Source organism: Terrapene carolina, unplaced genomic scaffold, assembly GCF_002925995.2.
Source record: "Terrapene carolina triunguis isolate 2854851 unplaced genomic scaffold, T_m_triunguis-2.0 Scaffold714, whole genome shotgun sequence".
NCBI lineage: Eukaryota > Metazoa > Chordata > Testudines > Emydidae > Terrapene > Terrapene triunguis.
The window spans coordinates 22319378-22343998 of NW_020665065.1; the positions used below are offsets into that span (position 1 = coordinate 22319378).

Here is a 24621-nt window from a genome sequence, read left to right on the forward strand (position 1 = left end):
CCTCCATCCAATCCACCTTGAAATGGGCCGAGAAAAAATACTTTGTGCTGGCCTTTATATGCACCAGCCCCCAGCTCACTGGTTGTATCTGCAGCCAACAAAAAGGACAAGCAGGTCCCTACCTCCTCGACTCCCAAAAATAAGGACGCTAAAAAACTTGATTTATTTGGGAGAAAGATTTATTCTACCGCCAGCCTTGCTGGGCTGCTGGTACAATTTTAATCTCGGGGATGGTCTCAAAAAGTTCCAGGAATCCCTCCCTCAGGGGTTGGCCCAAGAGTTTGGCACGCTGGTGGAGGAGGGCATGGCAGTGGGCAGATGCTCCCTGTAAATGGCATGGGACGCAGCATATTTGGTGGCAATGGCGGTCGCATCCACAGTGGTCATGCAACATAGTTCCTGGCTCCAGACTGCAGGCCTTTCCCAGGAGATGCAGGCCTCGATCTAGGACTTCCCCTTTGACGGAGTTGGTCTGTTCTAGGATCAAACGGACGCCAGGCTGCATGGGTTGAAGGACACCAGAGCTACCCTTTGTTCGTTGTGTATGCACACTCTTCAGTCAGTCAGGAAGCCCTTCAGACCTCTGCCATCGCTAAGACCCTGGCAGCCTCGTCAGGGACCTATGAGGAGAAGGGACTCTAGTTTTGGTCATCGTTGCCCTTCGTCTTCCCGCTTGCCAGCCCAGCCTGGGGCAGCCAAACACTTCAGAGAGTGCCACAGCCGGCCCTCCGGGTACTGCTAAGGCAAAAATCTCCTATGGCCATGCACATGGGCGCGCGCACACCTAGAATGGAATGGACATGGGCAACGCATCTCAAAGAACAACAGTTACGAAAGGCAGGTAACTGTTTTTCCCCCCCCATAATGTATACAGCACATCCATCTTCTACTCCGAAAAAAGCTTGTGATGTTGTGTAACTTTTTTTTTTTTTTCCCCCCTCTCCTAACTACTGGTTAGAGATTAGTACTTAGGAAAATGTACTGGGACTGGAAGAATTTATACTGATGAGGCCAAAGAATTTCTTTCTAGTCTGGCAGGTTGTGAGTTATTAGATCTTCATATTGGACCATTATTCTTTTTTTAATTGAAACAGGAACTGTTTATGATGTGTGCATGGGCTTGAATAGTCCGTAAGAGATTTCTGGGAAGGGGGACCTCAAGGGAGTTACAGATATGGTCTTTGCCTCTTAATCAGGAGCTATTTAACTAGAAAGTCTGCTTAACTCGGACACCTCCCAGGAAAGCTGTGCAGTATAAGGATAGTGAATGGCAAAGTCTGCTGCTTAATCGGGACAAAATTAGCATAAAAGTTGCTTTATGGAGGTGACCGTGGTGAACCCATGATGAAGTGGTGCTTAACCAGCTATTAAATAGAAATGAAATTCTGAGTTAGTTTTAATATAGACAGGTTTCAGAGTAGCAGCCGTGTTAGTCTGTATCCGCAAAAAGAACAGGAGTACTTGTGGCACCTTAGAGACTAACACATTTATTTGAGCATAAGCTTTCGTGGCCCATGAGCTTATGCTCAAATAAATTTGTTAGTCTCTAAGGTGCCACAAGTACTCCTGTTCTTTTTAATATAGAAACTACCAAATAAAGACCTGAAAGAACACACAAAGATAAAACACAGACAATAAGCGTGTGTTCCTCCTCTTTATTTAGTAAGGTATTTTAGTCTCATAATTTTTTTAGGCTGACTTGAATGGCTTTATTCTACTGGACCAGCTTCCTTATCAGGCCACAGGCTGTGCACCAGGTTCTCCAATTAAAGGTGAGTTGCAAAATAAAAATGGAAGCAGAGTGAAGATCAGTAATGAGTACTATGCCTCTCAGAACCTATTTAGAAAGGCCTATTCAGCAAAGAAGTGAATTTTAACTGTTCCCTTTATGAAACTTTTTTTTGGTACTGAAGGTATTACAGGATGCAGCATTCTGTGATGTGGCAGATATCCTGGGTTGCAGTCAGATGTCTTGTATTTGTGAGTTGCATTTTGTGACATCTTCAGTGAACCAGGAAATACCTAGAGGATTTCAGAGGGGCCATAGTCTGTAGAAGACTAGTTTAAAACTTATTTCTGTGCTGGTTTCAAATTACTTAGTGGATAGCATGTAGCACATTTCTGGGCTTAACTCAAATTTTCACTTTTGCTTTGCAGCTCATCTTGTTTGGAACTCTTGAGCAATAGCTAACATTCAATAACCAAATATTGGAAAATGATTTTAGTAAAATTAGGTGGTATCCATGGCTTGAAATCAATTCATTCTGATTATCTTGCTTTTTAATACTTTAGTTCTGATCATAGATGCCGACTTCCTCTGTACTCGGGTGGTGCTCGACCCTCACCCCGCCTCTTCCCCACCTTTTTTCTCCCTCCCAGCACCTCCTGCATGCTACAGAACAGCTGATCGTGGTGGGAGGGAGGGGGATGAGTTGATCAGCGTGGCTACCGGCGGGTGAGAGGTGCTGGGGGTGAGGGGGAGAGCTTGGCTGCTGGTGGGTGCTAAGCACCCACTAATTGTTTTCCACGGTGCTCCAGCCCTGGACCCATGTTGTCAGCGCCTATGGTTCTGATATTTTTAAACAGTGGATACCTCTTGAACTGCTTTTTAGAGATTGGTATTTTTTATATCCTCTAAAGCAGGACTTCTAATCCTTCAGATAAAAGAACAGGCGTACTTGTGGCACCTTAGAGACTAACAAATTTATTAGAGCATAAGCTTTCGTGGGCTACAACCCACTTCTTCGGATGCATATAGAGTGAAACATTGAGGAGATAATCCTTCAGATGTTATAAAACACTGGTGTCTAGCTTTATTGGTTTGAGTCCCAGAACCACTATGAAGATAGAATGTAGAAGTCTTCACTAACCAGTATATCTTTTAGTCACTGGTATTGTATGTTGCATGATCGTAGGAAGTAGATGCGCCTTCCTTGGCAGAACAAGACTGAATGCCATGCCCCCTGCCCCACCCCACAGATTTTTTTTTTCCTGTTTCACATTTGGTTGCAGTATAACTTACCCTGTGTGCTTAAAACTGCTTTTTAAAGTATTTCCTTATGGTGTCAAGATATCTCTAAGCCAGCATTATTGATAACTCTTCTCAGGGGTGTGCTAACTTCTGCTGTAGAATCTGCTGAGGGAAGGTGAATACTTTACTCACCCATGTTGCCCTATTCAGTTGTTGTTTGCCTCAGACAAGAGTCCAAATTGCTACCCAGGGCAGTTGCAATTGCACATATCCACTAACAGTGTTTTTACTGATAGCAGGGATTCTGTTACCCCTGTTTGAGACTGATTATCCTTTTACCCTCCTTACCTTATTTTATTATTTTTTCATGCCTTTCTTTTCTCTTCCTCTGCCTCCCTGCAAAATCCACAAGGTCCTCATTCACAGCAGCTATCCTCAATGGAACTTTGTTTATGGATGTTAGGGATGGCCCTGGCTGTGGGTTTGAACAGTTTTGGGCAGGCCTGCACAACTCGAGGGCCATATTACTCCAAAGAAAACAGCTGAGGGCCAACCCTCCCTCGCCCCACCGACACCGAAACAGCGGTATTGAACCTTGGTAATATGTTATAGCGGGCCCCTAAGGTACTATAATTAAGGTAAAAGAAAACTGTCTTTTTGCTAGAAGTAGAATAAGATCTCTTCCCCCCTCCCCCCCCACTTTGTAATCAATTGCCCTGTTGAATGAATGAGGTGTGAATGAGGAAGACATGGAAGGCAAGCACCTCCAGACAGCTGCAAGCCTTGGAGGGGGGATGGGAGCTAGACCAGATTAGTAGAACAGGTCAGCCACCGACTCACCACTTGCCTCCTCAGCTCCCCTCCTCAGCCGCCGGCTCACCTGCCCCGCCCCCCTGCCGCCCCGCCACTGCCCGCCCGCCTACTCACCCCCTGCCACTGCCTGCCCGCTCACCTCCTCAGCCCCCTTCCCTCACTCGCTGCTTGCCCGCGGGCCACACAGTGAGCCCACCTACTCGTCCTCCGTGGGCCGCACAGTGAGCCCACGCTGGCCACATGCGGCCCCTGGGCCGCATGTTGTGCAGGCCTGGTTTTGGGTGTAGAGGGGAAACAAGGTGGCTCTAGACAGATTGCCTGACCAGAAATAAGACTAATGGCAAAGTGGTAGTGATTTCCCCTTCAGAATTGTCTTGCCCAAAAAACTATGTACAATAACTGAACTTCCTCCCTTCCTTGCCCCTTCTATCTGTCATCTTGCCAGCCTTTATTGGCTATCAGTTTGGGGTCACTGCTTGGAACTGAAAGTCTCTTACCTGACTGATCAGTCCTTAAAGTCCTCTAATAATGCCTGCTACTTTTTCACCAGTGAAAATTACTGTTAAGCCTGGTTTTTGTGAGCTCACTAGGGTTTGTGTAAGAAGAGCGTCCTCCACATACCTTTACCCCCTCCTTTCTTTTCTAGCAGAGATGGAAATGTTTTAGTAAGGGGAGACTAGAGATATGGAGAGACTTCACTTAAGGACAGTGAAAAGACTTGCAAACATCTTAGGTTAGAGAGGAATGGAATAAGAGGGCATGATAAATACATAAAATAAATGGAATAGACAAGTAAATTGGGTACTATTATTTACACTTACAAAACAAGGGGATGTCAATGACATTGAAAGGCAAGATGTTTAAGATGTACAAAGAAATGCTTTTATACAATGCATAATTAACCTATGAACTTCGGATTCAAAAACAGTTTTCGGTTTGTGGATGAGAACATCCACAACTAAGATACATTTTTATTTTTATATGTATATAAAACACACACGCACATAGGATACAAACCCTCATGTTGCATTCAGGACATAAGCAGACAACTAACTGACAGAAGTTAGGCAGGAACTTCTCTATATGTAAAGTTTTCCACAACTTCACTGTGTCTTCTTGTACCTTTCACTGAACAATCTGGTACTGATCACTCAGAGAGAGAGCGCGAGAGAGAGAGGATACTGGACTACATGGGCCACAGGGCTAAGCCATGTATCATTTCTTATGGATAACCTAAGTGAATAGTAGCTGTGTGTGTGTAAAATTATATGTATTTCCAAAGCAATTTTTAGAAATCTCACTTTTAGTATCTGTTTTGTTGAATCATTCTGGTATGTCTAGGAGGGATCTGAGGTTTTGATGGTAGTTGATCAGATTAACAAAAATTACTTTGTAACCATTTTGAATGGTGACCTGTTTCTTGTCTTAACCTACATTACTGGTTTGTTAATATTCTCTTAAATATAAAACAATTACTGCTTTCCAAATTACTCTCGCAATTAAAAGCAATTGTAGGAATATCTTCTATGTGTCACTGCAGCTTTTTTAAACACTCCTGACCATTAAAGATCCCTTGGTACTCAGTGCAAGGAGTTTGGGTAGCTTGGTCAAATTCAGTTTGGGTAACTTGACTTTTGCCTCTAAATCCACCTGCAATTTAATTGAAAACAGTGTTCTTGTTCACTTCCAGTCCTCAATTTCCGTGCAGAAGAGTTGCAATTCAGTACTGTGTGAAGGTTTCTGTCTGTGGTCTGTAAAATGCTTTTGGATTAAAGGTTCTTTTTAAGTGTAAATTAATAAAAAGTTGGGGGAGTGTCTGCTTTCTTTTCACCTGGTCTGGCCTTGCATGAATTTTGATGGAAATGTTGCTTTTACTGAGACTTGTTGTTACTTGCTTCAGTGTTTTTGATAAACTGATTTAGACCCTTTCATCAGCTGCTATCTCTCATGCTCAATCCAGAAAGTGATGTTTTGGTTTGTCCTTTCTCTCCTGGTGTAGAAATCAATCTTTAGCCTGATTCTTCAGGCAGGCAGATATATTTGTTAAGAGTGGGTTGTTTTTTCATATTTGAGTGGAAGGGACCATCACATCTAGTCTGATCTCCAGTATATCACTAGTCCATTAAATAACACCCACCCACATACCTTTTATATTAAGTCCAAAAACTTTATTTAGACCAAAGCATTTCAGTCCTCGGGAGACTAAATTGTGTGTTAGAGGGAGAGAGCAGAATAGACTAAGGTGCCACTAATGCCTAAGGCTCTTGCAGTAGCATGGAATTGATTAGGTAAGATATGCCCAGATGATTCCAGCTGGCAGACCTTGAACTTTGACTTCAGAGGACCAGACGCACTTGTGATCTTGTCTCCCCTTATCAGAGCTTTAAATTCAGCAGAGGATTGAAAGACCTCTATTCTTTCCATTCTCCCTGCATTTTTGTAGGAGCATCTATATGAGAGGAGCAGAGTGAAATTGACAGGACTAATGTCAGTTTCAATCTACCACCTTAACTAAAGCATCTAGTTTCTTTGAACTGTCTGAGTAATGAATGGTAACCAAAAGAATGTAGGAATTCTTTGATAGCCAAAGCTGCTGATAGTTTATAGTAATTGGATTAATAACTGAAAGACTCTGAAATAGATTCCAAAATTTCATTAGGTGTTTTCTCTCTTTCTCTCTTACCCCCACCCACACACATTTGATGGGGCCTCCCATCCCAGACAGAAATGAAATTAAAGTGCTGGACATAGGGCAGATGGCTTAGTGATGTATTGAAATTCCAGGAGAAGAGTGGAATGACACAGGAAAGTTCATTTCTCCCCTCATGTTTGTTTGGTGTTTAGAATGCAGCACTTTATGAACTTAGCTTTTTACCACTAAGGGGGGGCGGGGAACAAACCTAGTCTACTTCATTCACTTCCATTAGTGTAGAGACCACAACACTTTTAAATGACACTTACACTCTTTTAATAAAAATTGCCCTAAAGAGCATCAAATGAGGCTTACATTGTAGAGGAAGTGGATAAATTGTATTTAACCATCAGAAAAGCCTGCCTTTTGCAGGCTGTCTGCTAAAGAAATGTCTCAGGGTATGTCTCCTGTTGAAATGCTGCCTGCTTGGTTCATCTGGGAATAGTTCCAGTTATCTTACTGCCTCCCTTTGGTTGGCCTACGGTTGAATGGGAGATACTCTTAGCCTTACTCAGCCCTAAATCACCATTACACCCCCTTGTACTAGGGCTGAATTTGGTCCACTAAATTCTGAAGGGAAGGTCATTTTTTGTTAAGCTTGAACCTAGTTGTCCATATTCAGTTTTCAGGAATCATCATTTCCTAATACTACATGTTCTTCTCAAGTCCTCCCTCTTTCTCTCTCCCCCCCCCCCAACTGCCACCAGTTTTGTTTGTATGAATGTTGCTCATATTGCTCTGTGTATCTGTTACTCCTGCGTGCGCAGAATTCATGTCCCCCACAGATTTCTTTGCTTCCCTGCAGAAAAATGACTTTCTGACAGGGAAGCTGCAAGAGCAGTCACGCACTGCTCCCTAGCATAAGAACATAAGAATGGCCCTACTGGGTCAGACCAAAAGTCCATCTAGCCCAGTATCCTGTCTTCCAACAGTGACCAATACCAGGTGCCCCAGAGGGAATGAACAGAACAGGTAATCATCAAGTGATCTATCCCCTGTCTCTCATTCCCAGCTTCTGGCAAACAGACACTAGGAACACCATTCCTGCCCATCCTGTCTAATAGCCATTGATGGAGCTATCCTTCATGAATTTATCTAGTTCTTTTTTGAACCCTGTTATGGTCTTGGCCTTCACAATATCCTCTGGCAAGGAATTCCAAAGGTTGACTGCGTTGTGTGAAGAAATACTTCCTTTTATTTGTTTTAAACCTGCTGCCTATTAATTTCATTGGGTGACCCCTAGTTCTTGTGTTATGAGAAGTAGTAAACAACACTTCCTTATCTACTTTCTCTACACCAGTCATGATTTTATAGACCTCAATCATATCTCCCCTTAGCTATCTCTTTTCCAAGCTGAAAAGTCCCAGTCTTATTAATCTGTCCTCATAAGGAAGCCGTGATAGAAGGGTCACTGTACGGGGAGCTGCTCCCCCATCCACTCAACCCCCATGCATCCAGACCTCCCATACCCAGACATTTCTGCCAAGCCTCACCCAGTACATCCAGAACCCCCCTAGCCCTCCCCAAACCCCACCCCACTGAACCGCAACCCCTGCATCTGGAGCTGCCCTGCATCATACCCCCTGCCTCCGAACCCCCATCCCTGCACCTCCACTGAGCTCTCAAACCCCCACCCAGGTGCACTCAAACCCCACCCTGATGCCCCACCCTGAGCCCCCACATCCGGACCCCCATGCCACTGACCCTCAACTAACTGCACCCGCCTTCACCTGGAACACACACATTTCCTCCCCCCCCCCCCCCCCCCAACCCCCCCCCATCCAGATCCCACCCACACCTAGACCCCCACTGAGCTGCCTGCACCCACATTGTCCCACACAGAATCCTCTCACCTGGATCCCCCCAGACTGAGCGCCTCCACAGATCCTGCCTGTCCCATATCTGGCACAGAGGGGCAGGGGCCCAGGGTGTTTCTGGGGCAGGCCCAGGCCTTCTGCTATGTCAGAGTCGGGTGCAGCCTCACCAAGGAGTCCGTGTCCTGGGGGTGGGAGGGCTGCAGGGTGATCTCCCATCTTCGTCCAGCCAGTGGCCTGTGTTTCCCACTGCCACGCTGGAGCCTCTGCATTTATTGACAAATAAAACTTGCAGAATTTTTAATTTTTTGGCATAGAATGCCCCCAGAAGTAACCTGTGTGGAAGACCCAGGTTGAGTTGCTTCGGAATATGATGGAAACAGAAATCTGTTCTAGTGACAGAGAGAATCCTTGTAATTGTCTAGGATGGGAGGGCAAACTATGGCCTGCGGGCCGGATGCTGCCCGTCGGGGCTTTCAATCCGGCCCACGGGATAAAATCATAGAATATCAGGGTTGGAAGGGACCCAGGAGATAATCTAGTCCAACACCCTGCTCAAAACAGGACCAAAACTGGTAACCCATTCCAGAGCTTCACCACCCTTCTAGTGAAAAAGTTTTTCCTAATATCCAACCTAAACCTCCCCCACTGCAACTTGAGACCATTACTCCTTGTTCTGTCATCTGCTACCACTGAAAACAGTTTAGTTCCATCCTCTTTGGAACCCCCCTTTCAGGTAGTTGAAAGCAGCTATCAAATCCCCCCATATTCTTCTCTTCTGCAGACTAAATAATCCCAGTTCCCCCAGCCTCTCCTCATAAGTCATGTGCTCCAGCCTCCTCATCCTACTGTAGACACAGTACTCCAGATGAGGCCTCACCAATGCCGAATTGAGGGGAATGATCACGTCCCTCGATCTGCTGGCAATGCTTCTACTTATACAGCCCAAAATGCCGTTAGCCTTCTTGCAACAAGGACACACTGTTGACTCAAATCCAGCTTCTCATCCACTGTTATCCCTAGGTCCTTTTCTGCAGAACTGCTGCCTAGCCACTCGGTCCGTAGTCTGTAGCGGTGCATGGGGTTCTTCCGTCCTAAGTGCAGGACTCTGCACTTGTCCTTGTTGAACCTCATCAGATTTATTTTGGACCAGTCCTCTAATTTGTCTAGGTCCCTCTGTATCCTATCCCTACCCTCCAGCATATCTACCACTCCTCCCAGTTTAGTGTCTCTGGAAACTTGCTGAGGGTGCAGTCCACGCCATCATCCAAATCAGGGGTGGACAAACTTTTTGGGCCAAGGGCCACATCTTGGTGGGGAAATTGTATGCAGGGCAGGGGGTTGGGGTGTGGGAGCGGGTGTGGTGTGCAGGAAGGGGCTCAGGGCAAGGGGGTTGGGGTGAAGGAGGGGTGCAGACTGCGGGAGGAGGCTCAGGGCAGGGGTTGAGGTACAGGAGGGGTGCAGCGGGGATAGGGGGTTGGGGTGCAGCAGGGAGCTCAGGGCAGGGGGTTGGGGTGCAGGAGGGGTGAGGAGTATACGAGGGGGCTCAGGGCAGGGAGTTGGGGTTCAGGAGGGGTGTGAGGTGCAAGCAGGGGGCTTAGGGCAGGGAATTGGGGGGTGGGATGCAGGAGGGGTTCGAGCTCTGGCCCGGCGCCGCTTACCTAAAGTAGCACCGGGGTGGCAGCGGCGCGCACCGAGGCCAGGTCCGGCTCCCTGCCTGCCCTGGCCCCGGCCCCACGCTGCTCCGCTCCAGGAAGCGCTGCAGCCCCTGGGTGAGGAGGGGGGCGGAGGGCTCTGTGTGTGCTGCCCTTGCCGCGCCTGCAGGTACCTCCGCCGCAGTTCCCCATTCCCAACCAATGGGAGCTGCAGGGGGCAGTGCCTGGAGGCAAGGGCAATGCATGCGGAGCCCTCTGCCCCCCTGCCCAGGGGTTGCTTCTGAGAGTGACGCCAGGCCTGCGGCGCTGCGGGCCGGATCCAAAGCCCTGAGGGGCTGGATCTGAGCCGTAGTTTGCCCACTCCTGCTCCAGATCATTAATGAAGATATTGAACAAAACCGGCCCCAGGACCGACCCTTGGGGCACTCCGCTTGATACCAGCTGCCAACTAGACATGGAGCCATTGATCACTACCCGTTGAGCCTCATGATCTAGCCAGCTTTCTATCCACCTTATAGTCCATTCATCCAGCCCATACTTCTTTAACTTGCTGGCAAGAATACTGTGAGATTGCCAGCCCTGTAGTGCAGCGGGGCTAAGGCAGGCTCCCTGGCCCCGTGCCACTCCCAGAAGCGGCCGGCACCATGTCCGGGGGGGGGGGAGCAAAGGTCTTGCGCTGCCTTTGCCTGCAGGCATCCACAGGCGAGGGCAGTGCACGGCAGAGCCACCTGTCCCACTCCACCCCCAGGAGCCATTGCCGGACATGCTGGCCACTTCCAGGAGTGGTGAGGGGCCAGGGCAGGCAGGGAGCAGAGTTTTAAAATATTGAGCACATAATTTTTTGGTGCAGAATCCCCTCAGGAATATGGGGTGCTGTGCAGGGCACGGTGTGGTGCTGGCCCGCCCTCAAGGGGAAGGGGGATGCTGGCAGCACAGGGCTGGGCAGGCCAGTGTGCGTCTGGCAGCTGCAGGTTTGTAAACAGTGCTCTCCTGCTGGGCTGCGCAGAGCGGGACTGCTCCCGCTGCGCTGTGCCTCATTGCCCCCAGCCTGCCCTTCGCTCTGGAGACTGACCATCCCGCCCCCTGCACCTTGCCTCATGGGGGCCCACAAATATATTTGGGGCCGGGCCCACAAAAAGTTAATCCAGCCCTGGATGCCACTGGCTATTTCTCTGGACATGAAGGGAGGACAGAGGCCTAAGTGTTACTGCTCCTTTAACAGTATATGAGGAAAGTGGAAGAGAAGTTCAGCCTTGGTTTTGTTGTTTGTTGGTTGAGTATTCTTAAAGGAGATGGTGGGGGAGGGAAGGGAATGGAGAAGTTAAAACAATTGCCTCTTTTAGTGGTGGGAGGGGAGTGAAGCTATCCATACCACAGAGGGAGAATGGGATCCTGTGATGGAGGGGAACTGATAATGAATGTGAGGTGTATGAAATGAAGGAGATAATGAGTAAATACAAATGTGGAAAAGATGGAGAGTGTGGGAGAGACTATGGTCATTGGCTCTTAAACTTGAACAGATGTTCATTACACCTGCCAAGCATTAATTTATAGTGGGTGATAGCCACCAATAAATCAATGTATATTTTCTTCCCAGTAAGTTGAGTTGTTTGAAACCCTGTTTTATTCCTCCTAAATGTTAAGGCGGGTGGCTTGGGTCACTGGTATATTTCTGCCTGTCTAATAGACTTCATTCTTGGGTTAGTAGGTACTGGGTAATTTTTTTCAAGTCCTGCTCTAGCCCTGTTACCTTGAAGCTTTATCTTTAGCCAACTGGTGCTTTAGCAGGGTGGATTTGATTTAAATCACTAGTCAGGAAGACTCGATTTAACCATGGATTTCTACATAAAAGTGCATTCTTATTGGTTATAACCTTAATACATATTCTTCACAACTCAGAGATAGATGTAGGTTTCATTTTTAGAAGGTACACACAAATCACTTGAAAAATGTATAATTTTGAAAACTTTTCAGATTAGTTTTACAGCTATATCAGAAAATGAATGATTGGTTATTTCATTTACCAAAGGTAATTGAAGCAGATAGTTCACCTCCCAATTACTTTATAAATATCTCCAATTCAACAGGTTAATCATTAATATTTCGAGGATTTTCTTGCCATGATGTATTAGGAGGAGAACATCGCCAGATAGACATTTAAATTGCTTTGTTTAACTAAAACAACAACGTTATGTATTCAACAGCAAACATAATATTTTAACAAAACAAGCATATGAATTTTTGAATTTCATTAAACCATCAAGTTTTTTAAAATCAGGTTTGTTTTTGTTAAAATTGTTTTCAACTAAAATAGTTAAATGAAATATTAAAAAAAAAATTAAATCGACTGTCAGCCAGGTCAACACGAGAAACTTAAAATATTGGCTTCTAATATTAAAAAGGTTAGCTGCTAACTCAGTTGTCTTCACCTTCATTTTTCCTGTTTGTTCCTAATCTGGAAAAGAAAAACAAGTTTTCCTGCTTTTTCAGGTCCCAAACGATTTCTCAATTTGGAATGAATTAGTCCAAAGGAAAAAAATATTCTTTCTACACCGGCAAAAGAAGCTACTGCTGTTAAAAGTGAGATTATCACTTCAACAGTCTCTGAATCCAAGTGCTTAAGTGACTTCCACCAGTTCATTGGTGTGACTTTCTTTAAAATATCATCAGCAAACATATATTTCTTGAATGGTTCTTATTCCCAAACTGGGTCTCTTTTACGGCCTGCTGCCATTATAGGTTTTCCCTTCTAGTGAGAGAATGGTATGGTAGATCTCAAATCAGTTTATTTAAAAACAATTTTGCTGTTAACAAGCATGTTATCTCTGGAGACACAACTCCACAGTTTGAGAACTGCAAAATTAAGCATCTCTGATGGTATCTTCTAGACTGAGCACCGAGTCCCATTGGGTAGATAAAAAGATTAACCTAAATAATCTATACAGAAGCCCCTGGAACCCCATAAGATTGGGTCCCTAATCCATGAACTATTGGAACTCATGTACAAAAATTTTCTTAAACATTACATGAATATATTGTCTCATACTATAGAATTAGAATTTATAATCCCTATTCCATGATTAGATATCTTTGAGCTATAATGTATCTTAATTAAAACTATCTTTAGGTAGGTTTTTTCCTCAAAAAGCATTTTATCAAAAAAATCTGATTTAAATTAAAAAATCATTGATTTTTATCCACCCTGTGCTTTAGGCATAGTGTATTGTGGTGGTTCTGTTTTTGAATGTTTCTTCCTTTGTGGTCTCCTTTTTCCCTTAGAAGGTGCATTAACAGAACAGACTGCTGCTATAGCTTCTGCCTTTGTCCTAGCTATGTATAATAGTTTGTGTGTGATGTTGTGGCATCTTTATTGAACATGAAATATATGCTGTCAGTCATGTTGATATAAACAGTAATTCATCCTTTTTATTTTTTTTAAATCTTTAGTTTAATAGAAGTGGTTGTGTTTTGTTTTTTGTTAATCATACCAGATCTTTTCTGTACTTTAGGTTGACTCCTCACTGCACTGTGAAAACCATTAGGAAAAAATCTTTGTGGTTAAAACCTGGGGCTCCACAGTGTTACCTGCACTTGGGGCTAGAAATTAATTTAAATGGCGACTGATCTGTCTGAAGCTGAACCCTTACATCATAAGGCGCTTCCATTGTTAGCGGGAGCTCAGCTGATCCACACGGACAAGTTAAGTGAGGTAGGGTCTGACCCATTCTCCAAGCTCGCCCTTGGATCAGTCCTTGACTTCCAGCCCTGCTGAGGGTTATTTTATACTCTTCCTCCCCTGCTTGTAGGAAACTTGTTTGGGAGTCTGATTAAAACCCTGTAGGCATGCTTCCTCCTCTCCCCTGATTTCCCTGAGATGTGTCTGGTTTGCCAGAATCCTCAAATGTTCTCCTCATTTAATGAATTGAAATGAAAAGATTCTCTCTCATAAATTGTAAACGGGAATAAAAAATGTGAAACTATTTTGTCTCCGAATGTGCTTCAGAGAAGCTGGTTTGGGTTTTACCTGTAAGTTTAGAAAGCTGATTGCATTAGATCTTGCCTGGAAAATTTCTCCACACACTTCTTCCAGTAGCTTCTAATACTCTGCTTTAGGCCCATTTCAGGAACTTTCTCAGGCTCTCTCTCATATTTGCTTGATTTTCTTACTCTGTTTCTTAAAGAAGGTTGAAGACGACACCATGCCAATCCGTCGTGCTGTGAATTCTTCAGCTCGGGAAACTCCTCCCAAAAGCAAACCTGCTGAAGGTGAGGAGGCCAAGCCAGGTAAAATGAAATGATAATTGTATACTGAGTTACCAATGTGTACACCAACACAGACTTCAGTTCTGTAATTCCTACATAGATATTACCGCCAAGTTTAGAGCAGTCACTAACAAAGAACTCCCATTCATACGCCTTTTTTTTTTTTGTAGTTTAAAAGTTTTTTGTCTTGCAGCCATCATTTGCAATCTGAAACCGTACCTCACTCACTTACATGCACCAGTACAAAACCACATATAAACTAAATTTGTTTTATGATTAATATAGTTGTGGCTTTACTGCATTGCATGAACATATAACCAATAAGCATGGTCTGTTATGATTGCCTGTTGGTTGTTCAGGGTGAAAGTAGAGATATGTGGCTTTCATTGGTGGAAGGAAGGCAGTTTGAGATTGAGAAGGGGAGCTGACGAATGGAGTGTAGACAGGGTGCTGAATGACTTAACTGCATGTTTTTCTGCTTTTTTCTGTTGTGTTGATGGACTATGCAGTTTAGCAAGGTGTAACGCGTTGTGCTCTGGGGACCCACCTCACTCCCGGACCACAGCGTCTCTTCAGGGCACGGCCCTCCAGCTGTGCCCTAACTCCGTTGTCTCCCCCCGTCCGGGGAAACCGGCAGTCCTTCGCCTGGCCTCTCACCGCAGTGGCGAACTACAGCCCCTAGTCCAGCCCCTCATTCAGGGGCAAACTGCAGTCCTTTGGCTGACCACTTCCCCAGGCCCGCCCACTTCTCTGGGCCCCAATGCAGGGACCCTATAGCTGGCAGCCACTCACGGCCTCTCCTTCCCCTCTGCTGCTACCTGCTTTCCCTGGGCCACTTCCCCGTAGCCCCAGCACCTACTTGGCCCCTGTATCAAGGCTTCCGTCTGGGAGCCAGCCAGGCTGGAGCACCGCTTACACCCCTGACCTTGCCCAGCACTGCTCTGTCCCAGGCACTTCTCTCTACAGGCAGCCAGTCCTTCTCCCTCAAGCTTCAGGGAGAGACTGAGCTCCTCTCTGCTCTGCAGCCCTTCTTATAGGGCCCAGCCCGGCCCTGATTGGCTGCTTCTAAGCCTTCCTCTGGTTGGCTGGGTTCTGCACAGCCACTCCAAGGTCTGCTGTTAACCCTTTGCCAGCCAGTGAGGGGCAGCTACCCCGTCACACTACCTCTTTGTAAGATTGATGTACGTTGCATCTCTGATCATATCACCTCTGCTGTATTTCTTGGCAAAAGTGATTCTTGGATATCATATTGAGTTAATCCCACTGATTCCTTTTACCCTCTTTCTTATGGAAAAAAGGAAATTAAAGCAAAAATAGTTGTTAATCCAGCATTTGAATTAATATTTTAAATTCACAAAATTTCAAAGAGAAATGTGCGCAGCAGAACTTCTTAAAGGGAGAGGGAAGATGGCTTTCCATAGTGCATAGAGTAGGTTAGGGGCTCTCCATCCAAACAGGTAACGAATGGACAGTTGAAATAATGAATTTACCAGAAGTTTAATCATAGGACTAGAAGGGACCTCAAGAGGTCATCTAGTCCAGTCCCCTGCACTCATGGCAGGACTAAGTATTATCTAGACCATTCCTGACAGGTGTTTGTCTAACCTGCTCTTAAAAATCTCCAATGATGGAGATTCCACCACCCTGACAGGAAGTTTTTCCAACCTAAACTTCCCTTGCTGCAATTTTAAGCCCATTGCTTCTTGTCCTGTCCTCAGAGGTTAAGAAGAACAGTTTTTCTCCCTCTTCCTTGTAACAACCTTTTATGTACTTGAAAACTGTTATCATGTCCCCTCTGTCTTCTCTTTTCCAGACTAAACAAACCCAATTTTTTCAGTCTTTCCCTCATAGGTCATGTTTTCTAGACCTTTAATCATTTTTGTAGCTCTTCTCTGGACTTTCTCCAATTTGTCCACATATTTCCTGAAATGTGGTGCCCAGAACTGGACACAATACTCTAGTTGAGACCTAATCAGCGCAGAGTAGAGCAGAATAATTACTTCTCGTGTCTTTCTTACAGCACTCCTGCTAATACATCCCAGAATGATGTTTGCTTTTTTTGCAACCATGTTACACTGAGTCATATTTAGCTTATGGTCCACTATGACCCCCAGATCCCTTTCTGCAGTACTCTTTCCTAGGCAGTCATTTCCCATTTTGTATGTGTGCAACTGATTGTTTCTTCCTAAATGGAGTACTTTGCATATGTTCTTATTGAATTTCATCCTATTTACTTCAGACTATTTCTCCAGTTTGTTCAGATGATTTTGAATTTTAATCCTATCCTCCAAAACACTTGCAACCCCTCACAGCTTGGTATCGTCCGCAAACTTTATAAGTGTACTCTCTGCCATTATCCAAATCATTGATGAAGATATTGAGCAGAACCGAACCCAGAAATGAAAACTCTAAGGCCCTGTCTAGGACCATGCATGACTAGTGAACATTTAGGTAACATGTTAACATTTTTAAACACTACTGTTTAGTATAAACAAAGACTGTGATGTTTTAAAAACATTAGTTGGTCATGATCAAACCTATTCTTGAAAACAAAAGAATACCAGCCTGGGTATGTTTATATTGATCTCAAGTTTTTGGAAAACTTGTTTTTTGTATCTAAATGTTGTCAAATTTTTAACTGGCAGTGTCTCTTCAGTATTAAAAGGTGTGTAAGGATGCCAGAGATCATCTCAGTCTAGGCAAAAACCTTTCCACTTCATCTAGAGTTAGCACTAAACAGAGATGATAGTGGCTTCTTCTGTGGCATCTCACTTGAGTGACCACAATGATAGTAAACTTCCATAGTCTAGGACGGGTCGGCAACCTACGGCACGTGTGCCAAAGGTGGCACGTGAGCCAATTTTTGATGGCACGCGGCGCGGGCTGAGCCGCTCACCTCGCCGCCGCTCTGGGGTTCCCGCTGCTGGCCCCTTGCCAGACAGGGTCCTGCCGTCGGTCCCACTCAGCACCCGCTGCTGGCTTGGGTGAAGGAATCCCAGGCTGGCAGCGGGCTGAGACCCCGGCTGGCAGGAGCCAGTGGCCGAAACCCCAAGGCAGCCGTGGCCTGAGCCGCTCAGTCGCTGCTCTGGGGTTCCGGCTGCTAGCCCTTGCCAGCCGGGGTCCCCCCGGCCGCAGCCCCACTCACCTTGCTTCTGGTTGGAGTTCCAGCGCATGCCCCCTGCCAGACAGGTTCCAGGCCTCCGGCCCTGCTTAGCCCTACCAGCCGCCAGCTCCACTCACCTCAGCTGCCCATCTGGGGTTCCCGCCAGTTAATAACTGATCACTCAGAAGCCTGTGTGCCGCTTAAAGTATCCAAATAGGTGCCAGACATTGGAAAACTCAGCAAGGAAAAGCAAGGGCAAGGATCACACTAAACTGATAAGATCCGCATTTTAATTTAATTTTAAATAAAGCTTCTGAAACATTTTGAAACCCTTGTTTACTTTACATATAACAGTAGTTTGGTTATATATTATAGACTTAGAGAGAGACCTTCTAAAAAACGTTAAAATGTATTACCGGCATGCGAAGCCTTAAATTAGAGTGTATAAATGAAGACTCGGCACACCACTGCTGAAAGGTTGCCGACCCCTGGTGTAGGTAAAGAAAATGTGGGGGGGAGTGGGTGAAATGAGAAAAGTGAGTTAATTCGGTTTGAGAATTTGTATGTAATGTCTGTTTTGAAGCTTGCTCTGGCATTTTGACTGCTAATCACGACATACTGAAGAGATTAATAAGTTAATAGAACTATTTAAAGTTAGTTTAAATGGATAATTTGAGTTTTTCACAGAGATTGTCTGGGGAAATGGCTGCTTTTGGGTGTGTTTATAAACTCTCCCTGTGCCTTTTTTTAAAGAGTAGAGTTTTGTTTTGGATACAGACTTTCTATTTCCAATTCTTTCATTAGACCCGGAAATCAGCTCAGAGGAATCTGCTTCTACTGGAGAGGAGCAAGAGAATGAAACTCCACCTGCTACATCCAGTGAGACAGAGCAGCCAAAAGAACCAGAGAGTGAGAAGGGAGAAGCAAAGTCTTCTGAAGAAACCAAAAAAGAGTAAGACATACTCCTTTCTGAGTGCCTGGAATTGGGGGGGGGGGATTGTAGGGGAAGTTGGGAAATTTTTTGTAAAGGATCTTAATGAAAAAAGACGACTAAGGATGGAAGCCAAAATGCAGCTGCTGTTTTTGAAGTAAATTAATACAAAATTGAGTATTTTGTTTTGGGGTGGGACAAATTCCTTGGGTTCATCCAGTAGCAGATAACTTTTCCCAGGAAATGATTTGTGTGGAATTTTTTTCCCTTGCAAACCAGATTTGCCTGGAAAATACATATGTTTTCTGCAAACCGGTTTGCTAGTTTGAATATATTGAACATATTCTCCATCTTTTGGGTTTCCATTAGTGCAGGGAGAGGGATATACTTGCGTCACTTGACTGCTGACCTGAAATGAGCAATTCTTCTTTGAGGTGGTTCTGCATATTACTGTTTGTGGGATGTACATACACACAAACTCCTGTTTTGACCCAGAGAATCTACAGCTAGTTGTGAAAAGAAATGGAAATGAAGAGGATGGGAACTGTGTGTACTCTCGGGGCACAGAATACTTACTTGTGGTCCCAACAGGCATTGCTTTTCTAGAAGATTCCAAAGTGCAGCTGGGCTGTAGGCAAATCCCACAAATGTAAATAAGTAGGAGTAATATTCAGGCAAACTGTCTTTCCTGTCCTAGTCAGAGATTCTGTGTAATGGGCTCCACTGGCAGAGTCGACGGGGGAGCAGCAGCAGTCGACTAGATCTAAGTAGATTCACATAGCTGAAGTTGCGTAACTTAGATCGATATCCCCCCCCCCCCACACACACACACAGTGTAGACCAGGCCTAGGAGCCCTATGACAATGTAGGTGTAGTACTATACTGTACTGGCAAAGTGCTCCCAATGTGGACACAGCTTATTCTAATAAAACTGTACTTTTGCTCACATAGTTCCTTCTAGGTATCATGTCTATTCTCTCACACCCTCACCCTCCAAAAGCTAACCAAGCATCATTGGCAGAAGCCAATATAACGATCTACATTAGGGACTGGTACAGCTGTGCTGGTCACACCTGACTGACACAGGTATGTCCACAAAAGTTTGTAGGGTAGACCTGGCCTGCATATGGGCCTCCATCCTGTCTTGGAACCCTGTGTTATCCAAAGGAAAGTTACAGAGTTGTGTGATATACTGTGTGAATCCTTCTGGCTGAAGCGACAAGGGCAGATCTCTAGTTCCTTGTGTCCTTGTTGGTCTTGAACACGTCTGTTAGTTATGCAATAAATTAATTGGTCTTTTGAGGGGTTTTGGATTTATCCTCTGGTACTGAACTACCACAGTCTATGCTTCAGAATATATCAATTTAATATAAAGTCCTCAGTACTTTATCCACTTAGCCTCCTCCTATATTTTTTAAAAAGCCCTTCCTTTTCAAGACAACCTTTTGAGATTTTTTTTTTTCTTTCAGTTTTGCTTCTTTGCTCCATGTGCTGTCTCGGTGCAGTATCTGTTGTCTTACTGTCACTATTTTTTTCCCCCTAAGTGAGAAGGATCAGTCTAAAGAAAAGGAGAAGAAAGTGAAAAAGACCATTCCCTCATGGGCAACACTTTCTGCTAGCCAACTAGCTAGAGCACAGAAGCAAACACAGATGGCTGCCTCCTCACGCCCAAAGATGGATGCTATCTTAACTGAGGCCATCAAGGCAAGTGGAAGACTTCATTCCCTTTGTATGTCAGATATCAAATATATTATGAATCTGAGGATTCTTAGGATTCACAGTTGCATCCTTGCAGTTTCTTATCTTGGGACTAATATATACTTAATTCTGACTGTGGGTAAGCAAAATCACCTTTAGCATGTGTTAAGGCATGGACAAGTAGGTATTCATATACTACAAGGAGTATGTTATAAGTGCGTAGATAAGGCAAGAGATCCTGTATCTGTATTAACATAACTGTGCTGCTGCGATGGTGGGGCAGGGGAAAATAATCATAATAGGAGGTCCAGAAATCCCACTGTGATGTTGTGCCCTTGAGTTCAGGTCAGCTTTCTGTATAGACACGAATAATACTGTACTTTTAAAGGGAAACTTCCTTTTGTAGTGTAGTTATACCATTAGCTATAATGCATTGTATACTGTTGGACTTTGGTGACAGAAATTCCTTGTGGTCAGATGTTGGCTGTGTGCGTGTGTGTGTGTTTTCTCTCTCTGCTGTCCCAGCTCTGCGGAGATAGCAGACTTTGATTGAGCTGCCCACTAAATCCACAGACTCGGTTTTCAGCAAAGGAACTTGGTCAGGTTTATTGCCGACTAATGGTGCTAATGCCATGGCTCAGTGGTACACTAACACCATGTATGCTCGTGACAATGGACTGGCTCAGTGAATGGCTGGACTTTCCATTCTCCCCTTGGCCAGACAAAGACACTACCTCTGAGATACATCTTTATACACAGATACAAACAAGTTACGTGTTGCCCCCTTGACGTGGCTAGTTACTGCCCTCAGACATACCTAGATACCACCCTGTGACGTAGCTAACCACCACCCATTACCATGTACCTGTTGGTTCGATCAAAACATCTCTATCCATCATGCTGTTATCCTGACCTTATCTTCAAGATGGGTTAGCATGTTCCTGTTACCTTTTGGGGAATGTGTTGGTATCGAGGTCTTCTGATACCACCGCTCTGGAATGGGTTTGCATGCATGGCCTGTGCCTAGCACTTCTTAGGAATTTGTGTTTCTGCAATATCAGCCCTGTTCTTGCCAGATTCTGTGAGCAGGCCCTACGTAGCTCACAGCCTGACTCTGCTTTATATCAGCACAGCTTTGACCATTATTTTAGCTCAGGCCTCTGATACAAGGGCTTATGTTTCAAGTCCTCTTCCTACTACACTCTTGACTCCTGGCACTTGAGTTTTGTTTCTCAGTCAGTGATGTAACTGAGGGGGGCTCTTGACTAACTTTTCTCTGTCTAGACTTTGTACCTCTTCCTGCTTGACTCATTAGAAACTGTTGCATTGACTTTGGTTCACTGATGCCAGCAGTCAACCAATCTGCTGTGCTTCTGCTTCTAGCTGCGTTCTACCGGACTTACATTGATTGGCACAGCAATTTGCTATGTGTGTCTTTCAAAGCTTTTTCAAAGCTCAAAATGGATGAAATACTGCAAATTAAGTCCAAAAATGTCAGTGGTCTTAAGTCTACTGCATCCCCACTTCTGGCTGTGGCCCAAGATCCTTTTTGTAGCAGTAACACTGCCACCTTCCCCTTAGAACTCACTCAATGCACACTCCCTTCGCAGGGAGTCTGGGCTCCACCAGCCTTGGTTGCAAAAGACTCTACCTCTCCTGCCCCTGCAGTCTACCGAAGTTTCGTCAAAATCCATTGGAGGAAGAGAGAAGAAATGCTCTAAACTCTAGGTTGCTCTAAATCCTAGATTGCTGGCTGTTATTTAGAAGAGGCAGGTAACGGTGTAGATGCTAAGGCTTATAACTGTGCTCTGTGTGGGTTAAATTCATCCCATGTTACATGACCGTACATGTGGGTAGTTGTCCTAAATCTACCTAGACCTGCAAATTGACTTTATACCTAGAGTTTCATCAAGTTAAACCCTTGGAATTACCAATTAATTGATTTAGGATAACAACTGGGCTACAAAACAAGCAGAATTATAGTATTGTTATAATCTCAAGAGATCTTATACTTAACAAAGAGATTTTAAAGTAACACTTGGTATCCTAAACCTGAATCTCTGAAAGAAGCAACTTTAAAATATGAATTTGTAGCTTAGTTTCTGTTTTTAGCCTGCTAGTTTCACTCTCAAAATTCATGGCAAAAAATTGGGAGTGGAAATTTGGCAATTACTTCCGTAACCAGTGATTAACTCGGTCTGACATGGGTGGAACATATTAACAGTTGTGCAGTTGTTGTTTTGCTGTAAGGAGTGACTAGCTCTGTTACAACAAAAATTGCTACTCCATGACACAGGACAAGTGAGCTGTCCACCTGTTTACCACACTACTTTCATGTTGTCTGCTGTTCAGTCGGTCTGTGAAGGGTAGAAAGATGTGATATTGTTAGTGCTATTCTTTGCTTCTGAAACCAATGTGGGACCAAGGCAGCCCTGGCATGTTGGGCCACTGTGCTGTCATATATGCAACAGTTAATCTCTACCCCTCTGGTCCCATGGAGAGGTAGTTCTGTTGCATGTGGTTTGCTAACTTGTTGGTTCTATTTCAGGCATGCTTTCAAAAGAGTGGTGCATCAGTGGTTGCCATACGTAAATACATTATCCACAAGTACCCTTCACTGGAGCTTGAGAGGAGAGGCTATCTTCTAAAGCAAGCACTGAAAAGGGAGCTGGAGAGGGGAGTCATCAGACAGGTAAGAGCCACTTTGAGCAGCACTGCAGAGGTGGGTGAAAACACCCATATTAACCAAATAGTGAGACACTCAATGTCATGTCATTTGGGTGATCTTGTTCTCCCTCATGAAGGTTACTATACCTTTGTCTCGGCTTCTTTGATCATTGACAGGGTGTCAGCATTGTTCTAGGAACTATATACTTCGTAAGTTTCTGTACAAGATACAGTTGTTTATATCTTGATGGTGAACTGTGGTTTATGGCATTGCAACAGCTTGTGTTTTCACCGTAAATTTTAGCTGTCTCACCTTTGTATCAGCATGTCTCATTTAAAAGTATGTTTTTTGTCCTGGCAACATCAGATTTCCAGCATCACAGGATCATCTGCTCAAGGCAAACAGATTATGCTGTTATAATTGCCTTTTGTTACCAACTAGCTCCTTAGGGTATGTCTACACCCAGCCGCTAGTTCGGTGGCTGGGAATCGAAGTTCTGGGTTCGACTTATCGCGTCTTGTCTGGACGCGATAAGTCAAACCAGGAAGTGATCGCCGTCGACTGCGGTACTCCAGCTATACGAGAGGAGTACCGCGGCGTCGACGGGGGAGCCTGCCTGCCGCGTGTGGACCGAGGTAAGTTCGAACTAAGGTACTTCGAACTTCAGCTACGTTATTCACGTAGCTGAAGTTGCGTACCTTAGTTCAAATTGGGGGGTAAGTGTAGACCAAGCCTTAGTCTTACAGAAAGGTCAGTTCCTATTGTTTAAAATCACCATTGCCTCTGAGGTTCAGTGTGCTGCTCTCTATGATTAAGATAGAGGGCTCAAATCCAAGTCTCTGGATTTGTGGCAGTTTACTGCCAGGATGCCTTCCAATCTAAGACTATGTCTACACTGCACTTTTGTCAGTTGGGGATGTGGGGGGGGAGAAAAAAATCCCTGACCGACAAAAGTTTTACCGATTAACAGCGCCGGTGTGGACAGCATTTTGTCGGCGGGAGACGCTCTCCTACCAACAAAGCTACCGCCCCTCATTGGGGGTGGTTTTATTTTGTTGGCAGAAGAGCTCTCCTGTGTCACTGTAAGGTGCGCAGTGTAGAGGTAATTCTTTGGCACGATATACTACAGCCTTTCTCAACTGGCCATTATTGAAAGTTAATTTATTGCTTACTGGGGAATGAAATGGAAATTATTCTTTTAAAATAGGTGAAAGGAAAGGGAGCCTCTGGGAGTTTTGTGGTGGTCTCTAATGCAGGGAAAACTGTTCCGAAATCCAGAGACAGAAAGGTAAGATGTATCAGTTTTAATAATAAATATGGTCTCAAAGGCCTTTGAGGTGCCCAGCAAAATACAACAAAAAACATATTGTACAAAATGCAGTATGGCCAAAAACCAGACACCCAACAGCTGCTCCTTCCCCTTCTTTCCCAAATATAATCAGTAAAACATGTTCTCACAGGTAATTTTTTCCTGTCATAGAAATCATTTAGTTGGTCTGTCTAGTTCTTAATGAGACAAGGTGGGTTACATAATATCTCTTACTGGATCAACTTCTGTTAATGGAAGGTACAAGCTTTCAGGCTTCATAGAGCTCTTTTTCGGCTCCGGAAAAAGTAATCCGTGTCACAGCTAAATACCAGGTGGGACAGATTGTTAAGCATAAGTGGTTAACACGTTGCAGGAAACCATTTAAAATGATTTTAGTAATAGTACCTCTACAGTCATAGGAAAAGAAGGTTAGTAGGTTACAAATTGTAATTAGCCGTAAAACCAGTGTCTTTGAGTCCATGACTTTTAGTGTCTAACAGAGTTATGAATTTATGGTCCCAGGGCCTTCTTTTGAAGTTTCCTTTGAGGATGAGGACTGAAAAGTCAGATATGGATATTTGCAAAAAGTGTTCACCCACAATTGTATAGTGGTTTTTTTTTTTTTTTTTTTTTTTTTCTTCCTGTGAGAGCTCATTCGAGAACGTAGTGGTTGTCTCACTTCACCCACATAGTTCTTGTAGGGG

At 44.6% G+C, this 24621-nt stretch overlaps 1 protein-coding gene across 7 annotated transcripts in view; it reads left to right on the plus strand.

Moving 5' to 3' along the window:
• The window catches only part of HP1BP3 (heterochromatin protein 1 binding protein 3), an 81440-nt gene that overhangs the window by 10844 nt on the left and 45975 nt on the right, over positions 1 to 24621 (plus strand). For 2 of the 7 annotated variants that reach the window (XM_024213384.2, XM_026659930.1), the window contains exons 2-6: positions 14127 to 14229; positions 18116 to 18263; positions 19787 to 19946; positions 22489 to 22632; positions 23816 to 23896. In XM_024213384.2, coding sequence (XP_024069152.1) covers positions 14145 to 14229; positions 18116 to 18263; positions 19787 to 19946; positions 22489 to 22632; positions 23816 to 23896 — 618 coding nt within the window. In that variant the 5' untranslated portion in view covers positions 14127 to 14144. Of the gene's footprint in view, positions 1 to 12498; positions 12526 to 13454; positions 13655 to 14126; positions 14230 to 18115; positions 18264 to 19786; positions 19947 to 22488; positions 22633 to 23815; positions 23897 to 24621 lie in introns of those variants that run through there. The other 5 variants (XM_024213381.2, XM_024213380.2, XM_024213383.2 and 2 more) reach the window with 5 other exon arrangements.